Source organism: Mustela lutreola, chromosome 9 (genome assembly GCF_030435805.1).
Source record: "Mustela lutreola isolate mMusLut2 chromosome 9, mMusLut2.pri, whole genome shotgun sequence".
NCBI classification, from domain to species: Eukaryota; Metazoa; Chordata; class Mammalia; order Carnivora; family Mustelidae; genus Mustela; species Mustela lutreola.
In genome coordinates this window covers 24,516,794-24,539,533 of record NC_081298.1, presented here as the reverse complement: position 1 = coordinate 24,539,533, position 22,740 = coordinate 24,516,794, and the positions used below count along the sequence as shown (strand labels likewise).

Genomic DNA, 22,740 nt, shown 5'->3' with positions numbered 1-22,740 from the left:
ATAATTTCTTCACACTTGTACTGATCAATATTTTGCTGGATACTTGAAGGGACTGCAGATCTCCACAAGTTTGTGTCATGTGTTCTCTTTCTGTCTCCCTCCCCTCCACCTCCTCCAGCTTTGTCCTCTCTTTGTCTCCTGTGAACTCCAGCCACTTTGGTCTCTCTAGACTCTTAGCTGTATCTTGTCAACTAGGGAAGCTTGCCAGGCTCTATACCTGGGTTTTCTCTCCTGGCTCTGAGGCCTCGGAGACTCTCAAAGCAATAAACTAGGGCAGTTGTCACCTAGTTTATTTCCCATTTCTCAGAGATCACTGACCTTTTTTTTTTACCTGCTGTCTACAGTCTTGCAAATCGTTGTTTCATTTTTCTTAGGTAGGAGGTTAAGTTCAGTCCCCGCCATTTTATCTTGGCTAGAAGCAGGAGGAATATGGATTTGGATCCTTACTGTGCCGGTTATTAACAAGCTTTGAGAGGTCAGCAAGTTACATAATCTCTCCAGCCTCAAATCTCCTCATCTATAAATGGACTAATAAGACTAATTCCTTGTTGTAAGGATTAAACGAAAGAATAAAATACAAGGCTCTAAAGAGGTGTGGTAACTCAGGTTGGTATATTTGAAAAGAACTCAGGATCAAGGTTGAGCCCCATCCTACCACATGGAATTGAGAAGAGAAAGGATCTTGAAAAACCCAAGAAGAAATGACTGTGGGAGCCAGGGAGCCAGATTCTAGGGTATCTGCTAAGACTTAACAGGAGAGAGGCATTTCAGAGAGAGGAGGTCAGCAGTGCCAGAGCTTATGGGGAATGGAGAGTGAGGGCATCTAGCTTTACCTTCTAACTGTAATTTCCTCTTTTCACTGAATGACATATATGAATGAACATCTGTGGCTAGTGTTGGGAAGAGTTCTGACTTCCTCCGCCCAGCTGGGGCAGCTGAGTGCAGAGGCTAGAAGAAGTCTGTGATTTTTCTAATACAAATTTGTGAAACCAGTTAAAAGAGATTTTATTGGACAGGAAAAACTTGATGAGGTGAAACACTCAGGAAATGGAGTGTATTGATGTTAATTACATTTTCAAGATCACACAGGGTCAGTCAGAAAAAGCCTTTAGTGTTTGCTTTAATCAGTTACTGGAAATTTTAGAACTATACAGGTTCATGTAGCATTAGACCTGGAGGAACACCTCAGAGGGAGCATCTAATCCACCCTTCCTATGTCCTTGATGAGGGGTCGGAGCCCTAAGAGGGACTTGCTAAGTGACGTAATTTGATCATGACAGATTTAGATTAAGAAGCTAGATTCAGGATCACAGGACCCATATTTCAGTTCTGTCTAGACACAAGTCTCCCTGAGTAGTGGAAAGAGCACTGTCCCAGGGGACAGGTCACCTGGCTTGGATTCTTTCTTGGCCATTACCTCTAACTTCATGACCTTGAGTAAGTTGTTGAACCTTTGGTTGCTTGTCTTTAAGTTGGGAATAACCTTAACTGCCTGAAGGCAAGCGATTGTCCTGGATAATTCATAACAGTTTTCTCCAGAGTTAAGATTAATGTCTAGTGTTATGGAGTGGTCAGGACATGTAAATGATTAACATGGCCATGTATATGAGAGTGGGCAGTAGTGGGCAGTGAGATGCACTAGAGAGTATGTGCTTCTGAAAGGGTGCCTACTACTTAGTTGCATCAGATTGTTGCCAGAAAATTTGCATTATCAAAAGGAAGCCACAAATCTGGATTTTTTTTTTAATCTGGATTTTTTTGTGTGAAATATGTAACATTCAAATTAATGTATTAAGACATGGAACAACTAAGACATTTCTTTGGGTTGCATGGGTGCTTAGTTTTAGTTTCTGATAGCTGTTTAAATGAAATTTTCCTGAACCTTGGCCTTGGATCCCAAAGCACAAGCTGTCTGACTGTGGCCCTCAATAACTAAAGGCAGACTACCTTCCTTCCTGGGATCCTAGTTACCCCACCTTCGCCTGAGTTACCCTTGTCACAAGAGCTACTCCCTGGATGCCTACTGAATCTGGGAAGTGAAACACCCCTTCTTCCTGCCCAAATTGAACCCAGCTGCAGCAGAGCACTGGAAAGCTATCCGCTGCGCTTCTAGGAACAAGATGATGCAGCCACACAGTTGTTTGCACTATTCCTCTCCGTGGGTCTGACTTCTCTTGACCATTTTTTCTTTCTTTCTTTTTTTTTTTTTTTTAAAGATTTTATTTATTTATTTGACGAGAGAGAGAGATCACAAGTAGGCAGACAGGGAGAGAGAAAGGGGGAAGCAAGCTCCCTGCTGAGCAGAGATCCTGATGCGGGGCTCGATCCCAGGACCCTGAGATCATGACCTGAGCGGAAGGCAGAGGCTTAACCCACTGAGCCACCCAGGCACCCCTCTTGACCATTTTCTGTTCTTCTTGGTGGCCTGGGCCACTCCCACTGGCCCAGTCTGGAACAATATTCTGCTTACTCTGGCTCTCTGCTACTTCCTCTCAGATATAATCACAAGGGGAAGGTCCTAGGCTCACTGTCACTTGAACAAGCCCCTGGACTCTGGTTTTAAAGTTGTAGGCATCATGGGGCACCAGGCTAGCTCAGTCGGTAAAGCATGTATGTGACTCTTGATCTCGGGTTGTGAGCCCCATATTGGGTGTGGAAATTACTTAAAAAAAAAAAAAAAAAATTAGAGTTCTAGGCATCCCAATAGGAGTTAATACAGGAAAAAAAAAAAGGTAATCCAGTGATGGAAGTTTGAGAAATTTTACCAGGTTCTTATAGCTATAGTCCTGGGGTCTTCAAGACTATAGAAGGAAGGTTATCTTAGGTCTTAGGAAAAGATCTAGAGGACATTATGGGGTGAGAGGGCAAGAGCCCACTGACCTCAGAGAAACGACAGGGCAAAATTGGGCACTATGGAGTACCCACTCTCTTTTCTGTGTAGCAGTGCTATTAGGGGCACAGAGCTGTAGGTTCCACTCTAGAGGAGCTTATGGCCTAGGGAAAATACAGGGCAGGCATGAGGGAAGAAGATATTCTTTAAAACAGAAAACAACTCATTACAATCTCCCTGGCTATGTAGAATTGTCAACCTAAATGCAGAGGAGCTAATGAAATGGTTGGATTTTATCGCATATACTTTTAACCAATTTAAAATCCGCTGGGAAAAAAAAAATTGTTTTTTCAGCCAAAGGCTTTTACTGCCTACCCTCATGGATTACCAATTAGTCAAGTGTTTCTGGGCAGACTGAGCTGCCTCTGGGTGCCCTTGGTGCCAGATTGCTAGCTTGTGGAATCTTTTTTTTTTTTTTTTTTTTTTTTTAAAAGATTTTATTTATTTATTTGACAGAGATCACAAGTAGGCATAGAGGCACAGAGGCAGGCAGAGAGAGAGAGGAGGAAGCAGGCTCCCTGCCAAGCAGAGAGCCCGATGCGGGACTCGATCCCAGGACCCTGAGATCATGACCTGAGCCGAAGGCAGCGGCTTAACCCACTGAGCCACCCAGGCGCCCCATCTTGTGGAATCTTTTAGGTGGGGAAGGCATGGGAGGCTCTCAGATCCCCAGGCTCAGGCAGAAGTGCCTGCTCAGTGCAGAAGATGTTCCTCTGCGGAGTAAGAACACGCCCTTTGCAGATAGGCAGCTTGGCATTGATCTCAGGCCTCCTACTGTCTAACCATATGACTTGGGCAAGTGATAAACTCTTTGAGCCTCAATTTTCCTGCCAGAGGGGGCAATAACAGTACGTGCTTTCTAGGGTTATTGGGAGGATCCAGTGCACACATAAAGCACCAGTCATGGGGCCTACTACCCAGCAAGCTCCTTGTAAGTGTTAGCTGCTGTTCTATATTCTGTTTTCCTCCACCATGCCACAGATACATACTGTTTCTTGGAGAGACACATTGGGCTAGGAGGAGGAACAGCACAGGGAAAAGAAGATACAGAGATCCCCAGAGAGAACATCAGCCACAGGCAAGGGAAGAAAGGCAGAAGGTTCAAGAAGTGGGCAGGATGAAGAGAAAGCTCCCATTTATTATTTCCAGAGAGATTGTTTTTCTCATTCATCTTTGGGGTAGTGCTAATCACTCGCATTTTTCCATTTGTTGAAGTGGTGAAATAACTTACCCCAGGCTAGTGTCAGAGCCAGGATTCTGACACCAAGCCCCGTGTTCTTTTCTGGGCGTGCCAGTGCTCGTGCACATCAACTGGGAGACAAAGGATGGTGAAGCTTATGTTGGCTAACTGATCAAGGTAGTTTTAAATTTTTTTTTTTTTTCTCTAAGCTATCTTTTTGTGGGGGAAGGCATGGTGGCGGTAATGGTATTGGTTCTTTTCTGTTAAAACAGGCTCTGAGAAGCCCTGCAATTAATAGTAAGACCAGTGACCTGCATTTACTGAGCACTTTGCCGTTTTGGCCCTGTGCCAGGTACTTCACATATGTATTTCATTTTAATCCTCAAAATAACTCTGTATTTTTATTATTAGAGTATAATATTTTATTATTGGAGTATTATTATCTGACAATTAGGTTCAGTAATTTCTTGGGGTTCACTTGATAGTGGAACTGAAACTCACAGCCGAACCGCTGGACTCCCTAAATGACCATGTTAACTTGGCATGACCCAGCATTTCCCAAGATTGTTTGAAGGTGTCTTATCATGTCTTTATCTGACCTTTGCAGAACATACTTTCTATGTATTGTTTAAATGACTTGGAGCAATTTGATATACTGTTAGATTGTTAATCGAGGGGCATTTTTCTTTCATATTTTTCCCCATTAAACAGATAAGGAGCTTTTTTCTTTCTCTCTAGAATTTTTCCTTGCAGTGAGTACTGTACTCCCTGTGTGTTTGCTGATGAAGTCAGCAGGGTTTCAGACTCTACTTGCCTGGTCATACACAAGTACTTATTTTACCATCTCTAAATGGAGCACATTAGCTCCAGGCCACGGAGAGCAAATTAGGGGAACAGGGATATATATCACAGAGAAGGAGGCTGCTCTGAAAAATGCTGTCTGCACCTCTCACCTGCACTCTTCAGCTGTGTGGGCATAAATACAGCATTCCAAGGCGTTTGCAGGATGAGGCCCTCTTTTGCAGGTTGGCCTTGGGATACTGAATGAGGAGAATGAGGATGGACACAAAACAGCCTCTGTCTAGCCTTCAATTAAGGCCCATTTGGGTTTCTGAGACCTTTCTGTAGCTCCTCTAGATCCATGCTATTCCTGCCACTTTTTTTTTTTTTTTTAAAGATTATCTATTTTAGAGAGAGAGAGAGAGCATGAGCAGGCGGAGCAGAGAGAGAGGGAGAGAGAATCTCAGGCAGACTCCATGCTGAGTGCAGAGCCTGCCTCAGGGCTTGGTCCCACCACCCTGAGACCACAACCTAAGCTGAAACCAAGAGTCGGATGCTTAGGCAACTGAGCCACCCATGGCCCCATGCCACTTATATACAGGGTAGAGAAATGAGAGCCCAGCCCCTGCCAGTATCTTCTGAAACCGTGGACAGGTTCAGCAGTACCCATTTACGGAAAGTACTCTGGAACCAGGCAGATCTCGGACCTCTTTTCCATTTTTTTTTTTCTTTTTCTCCTAACTGGGAACTTCAGAGAGAATACTGGAAGCTTTCTGGTTCTTTCCTGTGTCAGCATGAGCTTTTAAATGGGATTTGCAAAGGGCAGGGTTTGGCAATTGGATGAAAGAGCTTTGGGAACTGCTTACTTACTGTGGGGAACTGCTGATTTATTTGTAGCAACTTAATTTGGAGACAAGAGTTGAGGTGTGATCCTGGCAAGCTGTGTTACCTTTTCTGGGCATCGTTTTTCCTCAGTTACCTAACCAGACAGGTCAGACTTTAGGATCTCCGAGAATACTTCAGGTGCACACCCCTCCCCCTTTTGATGCCAGAGTTCTAACTCATTTTAGTTAGGGTCTGGCAGGACCCTAACATCTGATGCTGTGGGGTGCAGGGATGCTTACTAATAGCCATCTGTGAAGGAGAATGGCTTTCTTTGACCTTGGTGATGAACTTGGTTGTTTTGACTTTGGGTCTTTTCTTGCCCACATACATAGGACAGATGACAGGTGACCCCAGCACAGTGACCAGTGGCTGAGTCGACTATTGGTTGAAAGCCAGATGTGGTTCTTCTGGCTGAGGGTACCCTGAACATCCTGAGGTTTAGTCATGGGCGTGATGAGCGGGAAGATCTGAATGATTGCAAGATGCAGGCAAAGCGGGGTCTCCCTCAGCTTCACTCAGCGGCCTGCCTGCCAGTGTCCTGCCATGACCAGGCTTCCACTTACTGTTGCATTTGTGTGTAAGTGTCCTCTGGAGTGTGTTTGTGTTTGCTGTGTGCTGAGAATGGGAAAGGAACAGCATTCTCCTCCTTCCCTTCTAGTCTTTGTATCTTCTGCTAGATGAACTCCCGTGTAGAATCTTGGGTCTTTGAAAGGACACCATCATTCATTCATTCAGTGAGAGGGTATCACTGGGCCCTCCTTGCCTAAATCTCTCTGTACTACTCATGAGTGTACAGTTATGACTTTTTGGGATCCAGTGAGATGCCCTGGGTTCGTGGCTCCTCTCCTGAATGCCCCCAGACCAGGGCAGCAAATTTGCCCTCTGCAGCAGCTCTTCAAAGAGAAGTCAAGTCTGCCTTTGCCTAAGAGAAAGGAGCATCCTAGCTAGTTGTATTGAACTAGTGTGATCTCTGAAAATGGTTTCTGTGCAGTCACTAACAGGTGCCTTGCAGAAGGAGTTTCCAGTCCTAGTTGAATGTCTTTTCAACTAGTCTCTCTGTTTCATGGGGTATCTCTTTTGTATTATTCCTCCAAATAGCTGTTTAGAGTGTCTAATGAAGCAACTGTCTGGAGACCAATGTTTATTTCAACATGGTTGGAGTTGTTTTTGCTTCAGCTTTCAGAGCCAATAAAGCTGGTTATTAGATTCTGTAATTGCTGCTGTAATTACTCTTTTGGAACCGGCAAAGGCATAATTAAATATGGAGATTCCAAGGACTATTTTTTTCCGTCTAAAAGCAGCCTCTTTAACTTCTGTTGGCCTGAGTTAGATTTCAGCTGTGAAAGCCACCGTGTTTACGAATGACACTGGGTTCCTTTGACAGGAAAGGGATTTCTTTGGATACCTCTTTGAATATTTGGTTTAGATGAACTCCTTGTTAACCCAGTACTTGTTTTTATATTTTTCATTCCTTCTCCCATCTTACTGAGATATAATTAACATAACATTGTGTTAGTTTTACCTAATATACAACATAATGATTTGATAGATGTATGTATTGTGAAATGATTACCAAGGTAAGTTTAGTTAACATCTAGCACCTCACACAGTTACATTTTTTTTTCTTGTAGTAAGATCCCAGTACTTGTTTTTTTAAACCCAACCATCAGGAATTTGGAGACATAAAAGGCAAAACACTAAGAGCCAGCATGTATTTAGGTAAAACATTGGGCTCGTCCATCTCTCTCTCTATCTATCTATCTAAGAGAGAGAGTGAGCACAAGTAGGGGGAGAAGGGAAGGAGAGGGAGGGGAGAGGGAAAAGCAGGTCCCCACTGAGCAGGAAGCCTGATATGGGACTTGATCCTAAGACTGTGGGATCATGACCCGAGCTGAAGGCAGGTGCTTAACTGACTGAGCCACCCAGGCATCCCAGGGCTTGTCTCTTTAAACTTTGGCTACATATTGAAGTAAATTCCTGTAGTCAGAAATAAGGTTGGGATGGATGATATATCACTTTAAGTGTAACAGTATGCAGGAAGAGTGTCATTTTACTCCTTTAGTTTGCCCTAAGTTATACTTTACCACTCTGCCCCACTTTTCTAAAATATAGACAGGTTCAGATGCTATGAATATTTATGTTCACTGGGGTGCCTGTGTGTCTCAGTCGTTAGGTGTCTGCCTTCAGCTCAGGTCATGGTCCCAGGGTCCTGGGATTGTGCCCACAAGCAGGGGGAGTAGGAGAGGAAGAAGCAGGCTTCCTGCTGAGCAGGGAGCACGATACAGGACTCGATCCCAGGACCCTGGGATCATGACCTGAGCTGAAGTCAGACGCTTAATGACTGAGCCACCCAGGTGCCCTCAAAATAAATAAAATCTTACAAAAAAAAAAAAGTCTGGGTTTCCTTAAAAAAAAAAAAAAAGGTATTAGAAAAAAAATTAAAGCAGTTCTAAATCTCATATGTTAATAGGGAAAGAATAAATTTGGTTTTAAAAATCAGAATGTATGGGGAACCTGGTGCCAAAGCATTTATAGACACCCTGCTTCTGGGTTGGGGTTTCATACAAAGCAGAGCAGCTCCCTCGCTGGGATTTATTGAAAGTCAGCCCTCTACACAAGGGTTTGGGCTGGGGGAACCAAAAAAAAAAAAAAGAAAAGAAAAGAAAAGAAAGAAAGGGAAAAACACCCCAAGAACGAAATTTGGAAAAAGAAGAAAAAACCAAAAATCAGAATGTAGCTGACTATATAAAGTCAAGGCTCCTGGTACACTCATGACAGTGAAAAGCAAGGCAGGTGGGTCATCTCCTTGTTCATTTTTGAGGACTGTTCCAGTGTCACTTGACATCATTTTGAGACTGTGTGGGAGGAGCAGAGACCTGAGGGTTTACACAGACAAGTGGTTGAGCCCTCCCCTCTCCATATAACAGCAGTATGACTTGTATCAGCCGCTTTACCTTTCTGATCCCCAGTGTCTTTGTTAGTAATAGATCTGGGATCTTTGCCCCATGACTGGGTGCAGGAAGATTAAATGAGAAGGTGAGTGAGACTTCCATAGCCATCTTGCTTGCTTACCACACGGCAGGCAAGCAGACACCTTGTTTACTTTACTCATGAACATGGCAGAGAAGTTTTTATAGACTGGGCTTTGGCATGGACGGTGAGGATGGCTGAGGAGGTGGACCCTGGAAAGAGGCACTGTGAGACATTGACCTGAGAAAACCTGAGCATCCCCCTGAAGCAAATAATACATTATATGTTAATTTTAAAAAGAAAAAGAAAAGAAAAGAAAGAACACTTGAGAATCATTTGTTGATTAGGATATATCTGAGTTTATTTCTGTGGAAAGGCAAGACAACACCAAGGAAGGCACAAGGAAGAAACCCCAGGCCCTGAGCACTTACATACCAGGACATCTTCCCTCTGCCATGATGGTCACTGGCAGAGGTCTCCCAGAACCCAGCCTGTGGTGACAATCCCAGTCCCTTGCAGGATTTTACTGGTCATATTCAGCCATGTGGAGGCTTTGTCATGTGGGTACAGGGAGCTGTTCAAGGTTTTCTGTTGTTGTTGTTGTTGTTGTTTTGTTTTTAAGATTTTATTAGAGATAGCGAGAGAATACACGCAGGCAGAGCAGAAGGAGAAGCAAACTCCCTACTGAGCAGGGGAGCCCGATGTGGGGCTTGATCGCAAGACCCTGGGATCATGACCTGAGCTGAAGGCAGTCGCTTAACCCACTGAGCCACCCAGGCGCCCCACTGCTGAGGGTTTTTAAGCAAAGGAATGACATAGTTGGGTTTGCACTCCCTCTTCTGTGATCCCACTCCCCACTGGACCGGATGACCTCTCCAGAGCAGGATCCTGCCTTTTTCATTAAGTGGAAGGCATAATAGCTAGAATGGCAGAGCATGGACTTTGGGGTTCCATCCTTGGCTTAATTCCTTCTGCCACTTACCACCTGGTGACCTGAATTACATAACCTCTCTGAAACTATTTCTTTATCTGCTAAAAAGTGTGGCCGTCTCTACCTTAAAAGGTTTCTGTTTTGTGAGGTACTTCCATAGCATGTATGACTTAGTAATTAGCAGGTGAAGGTGTTCAGTAAGGAGTCTTGGGGACCCCTGGGTGTGACTGTGGGTTGGACTTCTTGAGGTCATAGGCCATTCACATAGGGATCAAGGGAGATAGCAGGTTGACTGTCTTGTCAACTTTTAAGGAGGCACATTTCATTGTTCTTCAGATTTTTTGCAGTTTCTCATTAGCCTGCTTTATCCTTTGGCTAGAAGAATTTTCCTAGTGGTTTTATTTGCTCATTTTAGAGGAAGAATGGACGGCTTATGTCCAGTCCCTTGGCAGATGGTTCTTAGGATGCAGTGCTAGGCTAACAGGAAGCTTGAATAGAAGGAGCAGGGGACCCATTCATGTGATGTATGGAGAAACCACAGCCCTGTAAGGGAGATGATTGCATGTCCCTAAAAGCCTGCCGGAGATGGGGATGGCTCCGGTCTGGAGCTCAGGGACATGGTGGAGCATGTGTCGGGGGGTGCCTCTGTGTGTTTGTCTGTGTCGAAGACTAGTGCTGTCCAGGCCAAGTAGGGTCCCATTCATTCTGGCTTTGATACCCATCTAAGATATGTACTAAAGATACCTTTAGGTGCCAAGAAGGTAATTGAGATGGCAAGGGGAAGGCTCCTTGGGTTTGAGTAGGGAGATGTGCTTTTGGCTCCTGCTCTACCACAGATTCGCCTTGGTCAGATTGCTTGCCCTGACTGGATCTAAGAACAAGATGATTTCTCCAGCCTTAACATGCCAGGAAGCATAGATAGATGATGACATTGACTTGGCTAAATGGTCAGACTCCTGGCAGGGGATTCTGACTTTATTTTAGTTGTGTTGTTTTCTATGATAGAGAATGCCACAGTAACCATCTTTGGGCATGAGAATTTTTGCTTTTGTTGAATACATTTCCAGAAGGAGATTACTGGGTCATAGGGCAAGAACGTCATTATGGCTGTTGCTATGTGTTGCCATGTTGCTTTTCAGAGTCAGTATATCAACTTAGAGTTGTCAGCTATGTGTGAGGGGGCATTTAACCCTAACTTATCCAGTATTTAGTATAGTTACTATTTATTGTTTTTATAATTGAGTTAGCATAACATGATACTTTAAAGCTGCTTTATAATAATTAGAGGTGTTGGGGCGCCTGGGTGGCTCAGTGGGTTAAAGCCTCTGCCTTCAGCTCAGGTCATGATCCCAGGGTCCTGGGATTGAGCCCCACATCGGGCTCTCGGCTCAGCGGGGAGCCTGCTTCCCTTCCTCTCTCTCTGCCTGCCCCTCTGCCTGCTTGTGATCTGTCTGTCAAATAAATGAATAATAAGAAAAAAATCTTTAATAAAAAAATTATTAGAGGTGTTGTTTTTTAGTGTCCACTATGTTTAAGTTGTGCTAGGTATTTATATATATAATCTCACTTCTCACAATGAACCTGTTGGGGAAGCTAAGTAGCTCACCTAAGTCTGTGAGCTGGGATTTGAACCTAAAGCAGTATGGCCTCAAAACACATTCTCTGTCTCAGAGCCTCTCCGTGCTTTGATTTGTGGGGGTGTGGTTACATAGTGTGAGCTTGAGCTTGTATGCTTTGCTGCACTTTGAAATAGGTGAATTTTGTAGTTTTCTTAGAAAATGGAATGTGTTCCTTGTGTAGAAGAGACTAATAACCTTGTGTTATAGTGGAGGCACCAGCTGAGGTGCATGGATTACAATTAGGGCGAAGGCTCAAGTGAACTCTGGGATATTCTGGTGTCAGGCTCTCTGAAACCCTGTTTTCTCCCCAATGCAGCGGCCCTCCAGGCACTGAAGCGCAAGAAGAGGTATGAAAAGCAGCTGGCGCAGATCGACGGCACACTCTCCACCATCGAGTTTCAGCGGGAGGCCCTGGAGAATGCCAATACCAACACCGAGGTGCTCAAGAACATGGGCTACGCTGCGAAGGCCATGAAGGCTGCCCACGACAACATGTACGTGGCTGCCCACTGGTGGGGGGCACCCGCGTGGCGGGGCCTCAATCCCGGGACATGGCCTTGGGCGACCCTTTGATTTATCCATTCAAACACCCAAGTTTGTTTTACTTTGCGTTCTTTTTTGGAACTCCCCTTTTATTTTTATTTGTATTATGTTAGTCACCATAAAATACATCATTAGTTGTTTTTTGTTTTTTGTTTTTTAAAGATTTTATTTATTTATTTGACAGACAGAGATCACAAGTAGTAGGCAGAGAGGCAGAGAGAGAGAAGAGGAAGCAGGCTCCCTGCTGAGCAGAGAGCCCAATGTGGGCTCAATCCCAGGACCCTGAGATCATGACCTGAGCCGAAGGCAGAGGCTTTAACCCACTGAGCCACCCAGGCGCCCCACATCATTAGTTTTTGATGTAGTGTTCCAAGATTCATTGTTGATGTACAGCACTCAGTGTTCCATGCAATACATGCTGTCCTTAATACCCACTACCAGGCTCACCCATTCCCCCACCCTCCCCTCTAAAACCCACAGTTTGTTTCTCAGAGTCCACAGTCTCTCATGGTTCATTTCCCCATCCAATTTCCCCTAACTCACTTTTCCTTTCCTTCTCCTAATGTCCTTCATGTTATTCCTTAGTGAAACCATATGATAATTGACTCTCTCTCCTTGACTTATTTCACTCAGCATAATCCCCTCCCGTCCTATTCATGTTGATGCAAAAATTGGGTATTCATCCTTTCTGATGGCCAAGTAATATTCCACCATATATGGGGACCACATTTTCTTAATCCATTTGCCTGTTGAAGGGCATCTTGGCTCTTTGCCCAGTTAGGCTATCGTGGGCATTGCTGCTATGAACATTGGGGTACATCTGGCCCTTCTTTTCACTATATCTGTATCTTCAGGGTAAATACCCAGTAGTGCATTTACTGGGTCATAGGTTAGATCTATTTTTAATTTTTTGAGGAATCTCCATACTGTTTTCCATGGTAGCTGTACCAACTTGCATTCCCACCAGCAGTGTAAGAGGGTTCCATTTCTCCACATCCTTTCCAACATTTGTTGTTTCCTGCCTTGTTAATCTTCATAATTCTAACTGGTGTAAGGTGGTATCTCAATGTGGTTTTGATTTTAATTTCCAGAAGACATGAGCAGACACTTCTCCAATGAAGATATACAAATGCTAGCAGACACATGAAAAAATGTTCACCATCATTAGCCATCAGGGAAATTCAAATGAAAACCACATGGAACTCCTTTTAAAATGGATTTTGTACCTTGTTGCCTGAAGAAGCAGATCTCAGGGTACCTGGGTGGCTCAGTTCATTAAGCGTCCAACTCTTGATCTTAGCTCAGGTCTTGATCTCAGGGTTGTGAGTTCAAGCCCTGCGCTGGGGCTTAAACCCAGCATGGAGCCACTTTAAAAAAAAAGAAGCAGATTTCATGGAATGAAAAAGTATTTCTGAGTAATTCAGGGTTATTGTGATGAGCAGAGTTTCTAGCTGGAAAGGTCCTTAAAAAGTCCTCTCATCCAGGCCTCTGATTATCAAGGTGGGGAAGCTGTGTCCCAGAGAGGGGAGATGACTTGCCCTAGATTATGGACGAGATTGGATAGAACTGGGATTAGAATCAGTGTTCATGTCTTTTTTCCTGATTCTGTCAGGGGTCCTGAAAATCGTGGTGCATCCAAGGGCTTCAGATTTCTGTGTTCTTAAATCTGCTTTTGCTGGAATTTTCTGGCTCCCCTCTTGGTTTCAGTCTTTGGCTGTCATATTTAACAATGTTCTTAGGATGCCTGGCTGGCTCAGTCCCTGGAGCATGTGACTCTTTATCTCAGGGTTGTGAATTTGAGTGTAGAGATTACTTAAAAAAAAAAATCTTTAAAAACAGTGTTCCTGACCTCAGCAATCCTTCCGTTATGTGGCTACTTCTCATGTACAGTGGCCTAAGAAATAGATGACCAACCTTGTTACAGTTGTAATTAAAGGCCAGGGTAACACTAGGTTCCAAATGAAGGCCTCTCTCATGAACAAATTCTGCATTTGTTGTAGTGCTTGGACTTGGCAGCATATATTTGAGGAGTGTTTGAAGCCATTTTTACTTCTTCGGGGATACTCAGCCATGTTCTTGAATAGAGATTGGCAGAATGTAGCCTGTGGCCCTGCCACCTATTTTAGTAAATAAAGTTTTATGGATACATAGTCGTACCCATTAATTTACATATTGTCTATGGCTGCTTTTGTGGTACATAGCAGGGTGGAGTCTTCGTGACAGTTTATATGGCCCACAAATTCTGAGATGTTTCCTGTGTGGTCTGTTACAGAGAAAGTCTGCTAATCTCTGCTCTAGAAATGTGGGGTTGCCAGAAAAGTAGCCTTTAAATAAGTGAGGTGTTATCTGAGGGTAGATGTTCATTGGACTGAGCTTCCTAAGTTAGGTCCATGTCTGCTCCATTTCTGTGTTCTCCAAGATGCCCAGCGTAGAGCTCATCTCAGCAAACTCCTGTGCATGCTTTGAAGCATATGTGTATGGATTACACTGATTAATTGTATGTTTAGAAGACTGACAGTGCACAGGAAGTAATTCTGCATGTTTGCCTTTCTTTGGGGCCTACTGCAGGAGCCATGAGTGGATTCGAGTAAATAGGAAGGACCTATCAAGTGGCACAGCTGTATTTTGTGATTTGTGATTTTCTCTCTCCCTGTACAGTTACAGAATTGCCTTTGAGCTTGAAGAGCTGTTGGCCCAGGAGTTAAAGTCCTGTAGTCTCGTCTGACGTGTTTATTACTAGCTTACATGAGAGATCATGAATATGGTATCTAACTTTGCTAAGCCTCATTCCTTAAGGCATTGGACTGGATGATGTCTAAGAACACTTCCATCCTCTTGATTCTGTGATTCTCTTTTAAAAGGGGGAGAAAGATAATAAAGACAAGTAATTCCTTACAGGAAGTAATTATAGAGGGTAGGGTTAGGAAGCAGATTGTGTGCATGGGGTATCTCTTCCTGCCTTGTAGACTCTCCTTACAAAGACTGATTGTCCAATATGACATCTGTCCGTTTCATTTAAAGGGACATCGATAAAGTTGATGAGTTAATGCAGGACATTGCTGACCAGCAAGAACTTGCAGAGGAGATTTCAACAGCTATTTCAAAACCTGTAGGATTTGGAGAAGAGTTTGATGAGGTGAGTGGTTCACATAAGCTTCACAAATGACACGTGAGCTGCCCTTCGATGTGCTGTTGAAGGCTCTCTGGCAGGTTGTATGCGGTTGGGAAATCACCAGTTATTCCTCCAGAGTCTTGGACATGAATAGGGCATGGTATTAACTTTCCCTAATTCTGCATTTTGTGAAACAGCTTTCACTCGTGGGGATAGAAGTTTAGGTTGAGTAAAGGGCTCTTCATAGGGACCCCTCAGCAGGTTTCAGGTCAGTAGTTGGTTTCAGTAAATAATTACCTTACACATCTCGTGGGGGACCCTGGGCTTGGAGCTGGGGCAGCCAAGGTGACTGTTCCTTGTAGAAGGTTAACAGGATTTGCCCTTGGGCAACTCTGATTTGAGGTAAAGATGAAGCCAAGGAAGGAGCATTTGTACCTGACCCCTGGGGGATCCATCTGGAACTTGGCCACCTACCAGTTTGTGCTATAGCAGTTGGGATCTTGAGTCTTAGGTTTTTAAAATACAATAACAGGCCCTGTTGAAGATATTTCATTCTGTGTTAGATTTGAGTCCGCTGAAGGTCAGGTCCTCTCCACTGAACCTAATTCTTTGTGCTATCTGATTCCCACAGTATAGCTGAGAAAACAGCCTATGGCTCTTAGACTTGGCTTCCAGCACAAGGGTCTTCCGTGTTTTCAGACTGAAATTTGATGGACTAGTCAAGTTAATTTCAATTCAGCAAATATTCCTGAACATTCCCTGAGTGTACCCAGTTCTGAGATAAAGAAAGAGGAATGAAAAGATTCAATCCCTCCTCTCAAAATGCTGACAGCTAGTGCAGGACACTGGGTAGAGACTGTAACTGCTGGATAGTGTATTATGTTCACCAGTAGAACCATGTTTAGGGTTTGAGTCAGAGTGTGGACCTGGAGTTCATCTCCCTTCTGATCTTCTTAGAAGGGGTGTGTGTCCTCTGAGTCATCAGGAAAGCGGGGCTGCTGCAGGGGGTAGGAGTCCCAGGGACATCTCTCTCACTGTTCTGTTTCCTTCACCAGGATGAGCTCATGGCAGAATTAGAAGAACTAGAACAGGAGGAACTAGACAAGAATTTGCTGGAAATCAGTGGACCCGAAACAGTCCCTCTACCAAATGTTCCCTCTATAACCTTACCATCAAAGCCCAGTGAGTACTTCTTACCCCGTCATGACATACCCTGGTGCCATGTCGTGGGTAATCTTGAGGTCGGTTGGCCTCAGTTTGGGTTCTGAGTTTGCCCAGGAGTGAGAATCACAGAAGATCTGTTGTGATGGCCATGGAGACATCATCACCTGTCTTTTCCTAGTTTCGCTATAGAACAGGGTTTCTTAACCTTGGCACTATTGACACAGCCTGGTAATTCTTTGGGTTGGGGGAGGGGAGTTGTTTTATGTACTGTAGATGTTCACAAGCACCCCTGGGCTCTCTCTCTCCCAAGTTGTGAAGACCAAAAAGGTCTCCAGATACTGTCAGATGTCCCCTGCAGGGTGTGGGGAGATCACCCCCCAGTTGGGAACCACTATTCCAGAATGATTTTTTCCTACGTCACCAAACAAGAGAAAGTTCTAGGCACTAGGAGAAGGTGTGAGAGTTTAATTCCAGGACAGCTCTTGGTTCCTGTCTAATATCCTGTGCTGTGCACACATGCAAAAACTTGGGGTCTCAGAGGCAGCCATGTGGGAAGGAAACATCTTTGGCTTTTTTAGAGCCCTGGTTCTGTAAGACCTTCCTTTCTTTCTGCCTGCTCCTTCTTCCCCCTCCCTCTTCCGTTATTTCACCCTTGGGTAGACGTATTCCACACCAAACTTCTAGAAAAGGGACAGAAGTTTGGCTTGGCATGGAGAGAGAGCCCAGGGAGCAGTGTAACGAGGCTGTAGTCCCGCTTACCCTCCCACGTATCAAGAAGAAACGGCTCCTCAAGTTGAGTCAGCAGCCTGTGGGGGGTGCAGGCAAAGGGGCTCCAAACACTGTTTAAGGAGCACCTGTGGGTGCGGAGAAGTGGTTCAAGCCTCTTGAGGTGGAGGGGGAGTGCTGGCAAGGATTAGATCTCCTCTGGGGTTCTTCCTCATATCCCCCTCCTTGAATGCTCTGGGACGAATTCTGACGGACTCCCAGTGTAAATCTCCTTGTTTTGCCTGGCCCGGACGCTGGTGGAGGGGCGGTGCCGGGGACTTGTGCCTCTTTATCTAGAGTTTTATGTTGCAGCTTTTGGGGCCCAGAGAAGCAGTTGCTGATAGGCTGGCGATGAAGCTGAGGGAGGCTGGGTGCAAGGGCAGGGTTGTTTGAGAGACTCCGGGTAGCACAGCCCACACCCAGCCAGAAAGTGTCGAGATCGTTGTAACCAGCCGTCCTAAGTAGCCTTTTCTGTCTTCACACAGCCAAGAAGAAGGAAGAGGAAGAGGATGACATGAAGGAACTGGAGAATTGGGCTGGATCCATTTAACTGGTCCAGTGCAGGCTGGGCCCAGACAGACTCTGGTGGCCTGTGCAGCGGGCAGGCGTGTGCGTGTGCGGGGCAGGACATGGTGCAGGCAGGTTCCATCGCTCCTGAGTCTCCCTCCAAAGCAGTAGGGCCGCGTCCCTGCTCACTCTCTGCATAGCATGGTCTGCACCCAGCGGGTCGGGGAATGGGGAGGGGGGCGGGTGGGTAGGGTGGGAGGTGCCTGCTGTTTATAATGTTGAATTTCTGTAAAATAAACTGTATTTGCAAATCCAACATTGAGCTTCTGGACTATGCTAACTCCACTGCTGAACCTCGATGGAATGGGTCGACCGTTTGCAGTTGAAATGATCTGAAAATGTAGCCTCTGTCCTCTTAAGTCAGTTGACTTGTCGCACATCTCTTTGTAAGACTTGTATGGTACTGGCAGAAAAGTTTTTTTAAAAAGCCATAGGCTTTTCCTTGTCCTTAGCTGTAATAATGCATCTGACTTTGGTTTCCTTGAGAACTGTATTTCTGTCCATCACCTGTGTGCTGGCCCCTGTGTTCACCACTCTGCCTTCCCCTCTCTCCTGCCCCCCTGGTCTTTTGGAGTTTGTGACACTGATTTGAAATGGATGGTGTTCTCTTGAGAGCAAGTGAGATTGTAGAATTAAATCCCAGCTATACATTTTTCTAACATAGCTCTAAGGTCGTTGTTGCTGTTTGTGATAACTGATAGATAACTCATTGGAAACATGTGCATACATTTATATTCAGATGAAATTATGGTTTGCACTGTCTATTATTAAATATCTCAATTAATTTTCATACTTTGCTGTTGTGTTCAATCAATCTGTCATTTGCTTCGGGAGCTGTCTCTCTCAAGGCCAGCGTGGTGCCCAATGGAGTCTGTGGAAACCTGTGGAAGACTTGAGCGTGACCTGCATCAACAGTCTGAACCAAAGAACAGAGCGGATCTTACTAGAAATGATTTTAAGTTCTGGAGGTCATGGATCTGTGGCCTTCATCTTACGTGATGTTACGTGATGTACCCAGAGGGTACAGTTCAGGAGTGAGTAGTTCTTGTGCAGTTCCATGATCTTCCATAGTTCTTCTTTGTGTCCATGGGCAGTGCCCACAGGGCAGCAGAGCCTCCTGCTGTTGGAAACCATGGTTTTCCTATTGACTAGGCCCACCTGGTACATCGGTTTATTGAACCACCAGTACACTAAAGAAAATGACCTTTCCCATGGAGAGAGAGTGTAGGGCAGTGACTAAGAATCTAGGACTTGGGTGGTAGTCTTAGGTCTGCTGTGACTCACGGTGTGACCTTGGCCCAGCCTCTTCCACTCTCTCTTCTTTAGTCTTATAGCCCCTGGAGAACCAATGTTTATTATGGACCTTCTTCAGAAAAGTGGATCTAAGAATATTTGTTCTTAATTGCATACCAGTTAGCAGAATTTGGGAGGATCCCTTCTCTAATGCCTATCCCTAAACCTCTTAAGATTAAAATCACCTGGGAGGATGGGGTGCCTGGGCGGCTCAGTCCTTAAGCATCTGCCTTTGGCCCAGGTCATGATCCCAGCCAGGGTCCTGGGATCGAGCCCCCCATTGAGCCCCACATCGGGCTCCCTGCTCGGCGGAGAGCCTGCATCTTCCTCTCCCATTCCCCCTGCTTATGTTCCCTCTCACTGTGTTGCTGTCAAGTAAATAAATAAAATCTTCAAAAAATAAAATCACCTTGGCTCCTGGGTGGCTGGGCAACTCTGGATTTCCAACAGAGGGCAGTGTCTGGGGCTCCTCTGAGAAATAGCTGCTGCTTCCTAAATGTGGGCCTTGTGCCAGGCTGTAGTTTGCCGTGTTCAGTAATGCTCAGTCTCTTTCCTGCTCTCAGGAGGTTCTCAGGCTGGAGAGAAAAGTTACTGTGTCAGGATTCCTTGGCTACAAGCCACAGAAGACTCAATTGGCTGGTATACACAGTAAGGTCATCTACTTATCTGTTCAAAGCTTACCCAACAAATACTTACTGAGTACCTACTGTGTTCCGGGCATGTTCAAGGCACTGGGAGTGCAGGCAGTAGACACAGTCCCTGCCCTCAAGGTGTTTATATTCTCATAGTCCCAGGACAAGAAGTCTTGGCTTGGTGGAGGGCTGAATGGGGGTGGCTAGGTCATGGGGGCAGTCTGGGTTTAAGGCCGTGACTCAACCATGTCACATGAACTAGGATTTTGCATCCTTCCGCTCTGCTGTTCACTATACATTAGCTTTTCCTTATTGGGCTTGGTCCGTCTCGGTCATTAGATGGCCTTTCATCACACCCCCACGATCTAGAAGCAGGAGGATCAGCATAGCCAGAGTTTCTTTCACCTCTGCCAGTGTTAACAGGAGGCAGACCTTTCCCAGAAGCCTCCACGAAAATACCTCGGTACCTCATGGATGCAAGTGTTGCGTGGTCATTTCTTGCTGTAAAGGAGTCTGAGAAAGTGGGGACTAGACAAAAGGGTCCAATCAGGATTCTCCCCTTGGGTTGGGGGTGGAGCCTCCCTTCTCTGAGCCCATTACTGTTTTTAGGAAGGAAGTTAAGGGGATGGTTGCTGAGTTAGGTGGCACGAAGGGTCTACCACAGAGGCAGACACTGAAACAGACAAATAGATCAGCTCTATCCATTTCTTCTGAAAAGCAGATCTGTCCATGATGCATTCCTTTCAAATCCTTCAATCTGCCTCCCCCCTCCCCTCTTCTGTGGTTGGAAAACTAAGGTGCGTTGGAATTACCCAGGAAGCTTGTTGAAAGTTCTGTGTCCTGGGCCCCATCCACTGAGCGGGGTGGGGATCCAAAAATTTGCATTTTAACAAACACTTCGGGTGATTGTGATGTAGAGTCCTGGGGCAACACTTTGGAACACTAAGGTGGACAGGATCTAGACCTCAGAATGGTTTACCTGAACCTTCCATGAGCTAGAACCTCTTTCCATGTCTCCCCCACACTGTAATGCAGAATTTCCTGTCTCCTACAACGTGTGCTCTTTGCCATGTCTGTGCTCTTTGCCTCCCAGCCTTTATGTGGGCTCCGGTCCCCTGGCCTGCCTCTCCTGGGCACAGTCTGCCTCATTCCTGCAGGGATTTTCTGCTTCCTCCTCTGCTTCCCACTTTGCACACTCTTGTTAGGATTCCCCACTCCCTTTCCAGATAGTGAGATCACTGCATTTCCCCACCCTCTAGATCTCCTGGGCACAGATCAAGTACTCAAGGATGTTGTGTGTAAGCATGTTCATGGTCAGAGGGGAAGGTGCTGTTGACTGGGTGTGCTGGGAGGAGGTGGAAGTTGAGCCTGGGCTCGAAGAAGGAGTGGAATTTTGATGTGTGCCTGCAACAAACGGGGCATTCTAGACCAAGAGAGGCTTGTGAGAGGGGACAACAAGGCAGGGAAGTGAGGGATGCCTCGGGAGGATTTGACTGGGGGAAGGGCTTGCTTGAGAAGAGGGGTGAGGTAGAACTGGAGAGGTAGTTTGGGGCTGGACTGGGATCTTGCGCATGAGACTGAGGGGTCTACATAGTCCAGAATCAGGGAAGGAAGGGAGACAGGGCTGGTAGGGAAAGGAAGGAAAGAAAATCAGTGGCTCAGGCCATAGGTTTGGGGGCAGGGGATGGGTAGAGATGAAGTTTTTTAGGCTGCCTCCCATTTCCCTCAGTGAAGTGGGGTGGGAGGGGTGGTTTTAGAAGCAGCAGCACCATGGGTTCAATTCCTGCGTCTTCCAAGTGGAGACTGGACAGAGAGCCGCTGTGTGGGCAGCAGTAGGCCAGGATGTGGATGCCAAGAGCACAAGGCTCTGGAGCCCGGCACAGGAGGTTCAGATCCTGCCTCTCTGCAGCACAGGGGCTGTGAGAGCCTCGGGAAGTGACCTCATTGCCTTAGCCTGTTTTCTCCCCTGTAATGTGCAGGTACTAACATACCTGTCTGTTTTCCTTTTCTAGTGCCACCAGGACAAATGACAATGACCACAAACCAGGCGCCTTAAAACAGTAGAAATCTATTCTCTCACAGCTTAAGATGCCTGAAGTCCCAAATCAGAGGCCCTAGGGAGGCTCCCTCCTCGCCTTTTCCAGTTTCAGGTAGCGCCTGGCGTTCTCTGGCTTGTAGCTCTATCACTCTCCTCTGTGCGTGGTCTTCTCATGGCTTTCCTCTCTCTGTGTCTGTGTGTCCTTTGCTGTCTCTTACAAGGACACTTGTCACTGTTAGGGCCCACCCCAATTCAGTATGATCTCATCTTGATCCGTACTTTAATTATATCTGCATAGACCCTAATTCCAAATAAGGTCACGTTGTGAGGTTCCAGGTGGACAAGAATTTGGGGGCTGGGGTACTGTTTAACCCACTGTGCTGCCTCATAGAGCTGTGGAGGTCATGGCCTGTCAAGCACACAGCAAGGTTTAGAGAGCACTGTGAGGTCGAGGTGGGAAGCCCAGCTATAATGAGCTCCACTTGCTAGATGTGAAAACTGAGGCTTTAGGGGAAACTCTGGGTCACACCGCTGGTAAGTGGCGGAAGAAGCAGATGAATTGCTTATTCTGTGAAGGCCATTCAGCAGCTGTATTTGGGGTGTCTTTGTGCCAGCTCATGGTTTGGTGGAAAACATTTAGTTCATCGTCCTCTTCTTCATCAAGGCCCTGACAGGCTGGGTAGTCATTGTAGTAAAACCCTTTGAGAAGAGGGTAACTGCCCCAGGAGGGCTTGTGAGAGGAAGTACTGTCTTAGCCAAGATTGAGGGGTGCTGAGGACTCAGCAAGGGAAACAGTGTGAAAGACAGGAGTTAGGATAGTTTTCAATGGCATGTGCAAAGGCCTGGAGGCCACTCTGGCCTTCTTGTGGGCCTGGGCTGGTCAATGACTCAGGGTCAGTAGACCTTCAGTTACATATTTATGAAATGAGGGGGTGTCTGGGTGGCTCCATCAGTTAAGCATCCGACTCTTGATTTGGGGTCAGATCATAATCTCAGGGTTGTGAGATGGAGCCCCGTGTTGGATTTCACACTCAGTACAGTCTGCTTGAGATTCTCTCCCACTCCCTCTGCCCCTTCCCCTGCTCATACTCATTCTCTCAAATAAATAAATAAAATCTTTTTAAAAAGTATTTTGAAATGAGTTACCGATGGGGAAACAAAGGCACCAAGGTACTTCAAGTCCATAGCAAATCCTGTTAGAGCTAAGACATGAACTCAGCTGCCCTGTGTCCCTATCCAGGTCTCTTCCTATCTGCTCTGGGTACCCAGTCCTGCAGAAACAGCTTCCTTCCTTCCTGCTAAGCGGCATCCTGGCCTTGCTCAGATGACAGAGGCGTCAGGTGGAGCTGGGGTAGAAGCCCAGATCTTTGG

The 22,740-nt window shown here is 45.8% G+C and overlaps 1 protein-coding gene across 1 annotated transcript in view; it reads left to right on the top strand.

The window, feature by feature from the left end:
• Nucleotides 1–18,196, top strand: part of CHMP4B (charged multivesicular body protein 4B) — a 50,767-nt gene extending 32,571 nt beyond the window's left edge. The window contains exons 2-5 of the mRNA XM_059133505.1: nt 11,572–11,749; nt 14,820–14,934; nt 15,966–16,092; nt 17,325–18,196. Of these exons, the coding sequence (XP_058989488.1) occupies nt 11,572–11,749; nt 14,820–14,934; nt 15,966–16,092; nt 17,325–17,389 (485 nt within the window). The 3' untranslated portion in view covers nt 17,390–18,196. The remainder of the gene's footprint in view (nt 1–11,571; nt 11,750–14,819; nt 14,935–15,965; nt 16,093–17,324) is intronic.
• Nucleotides 18,197–22,740: the final 4,544 nt, after the last annotated feature.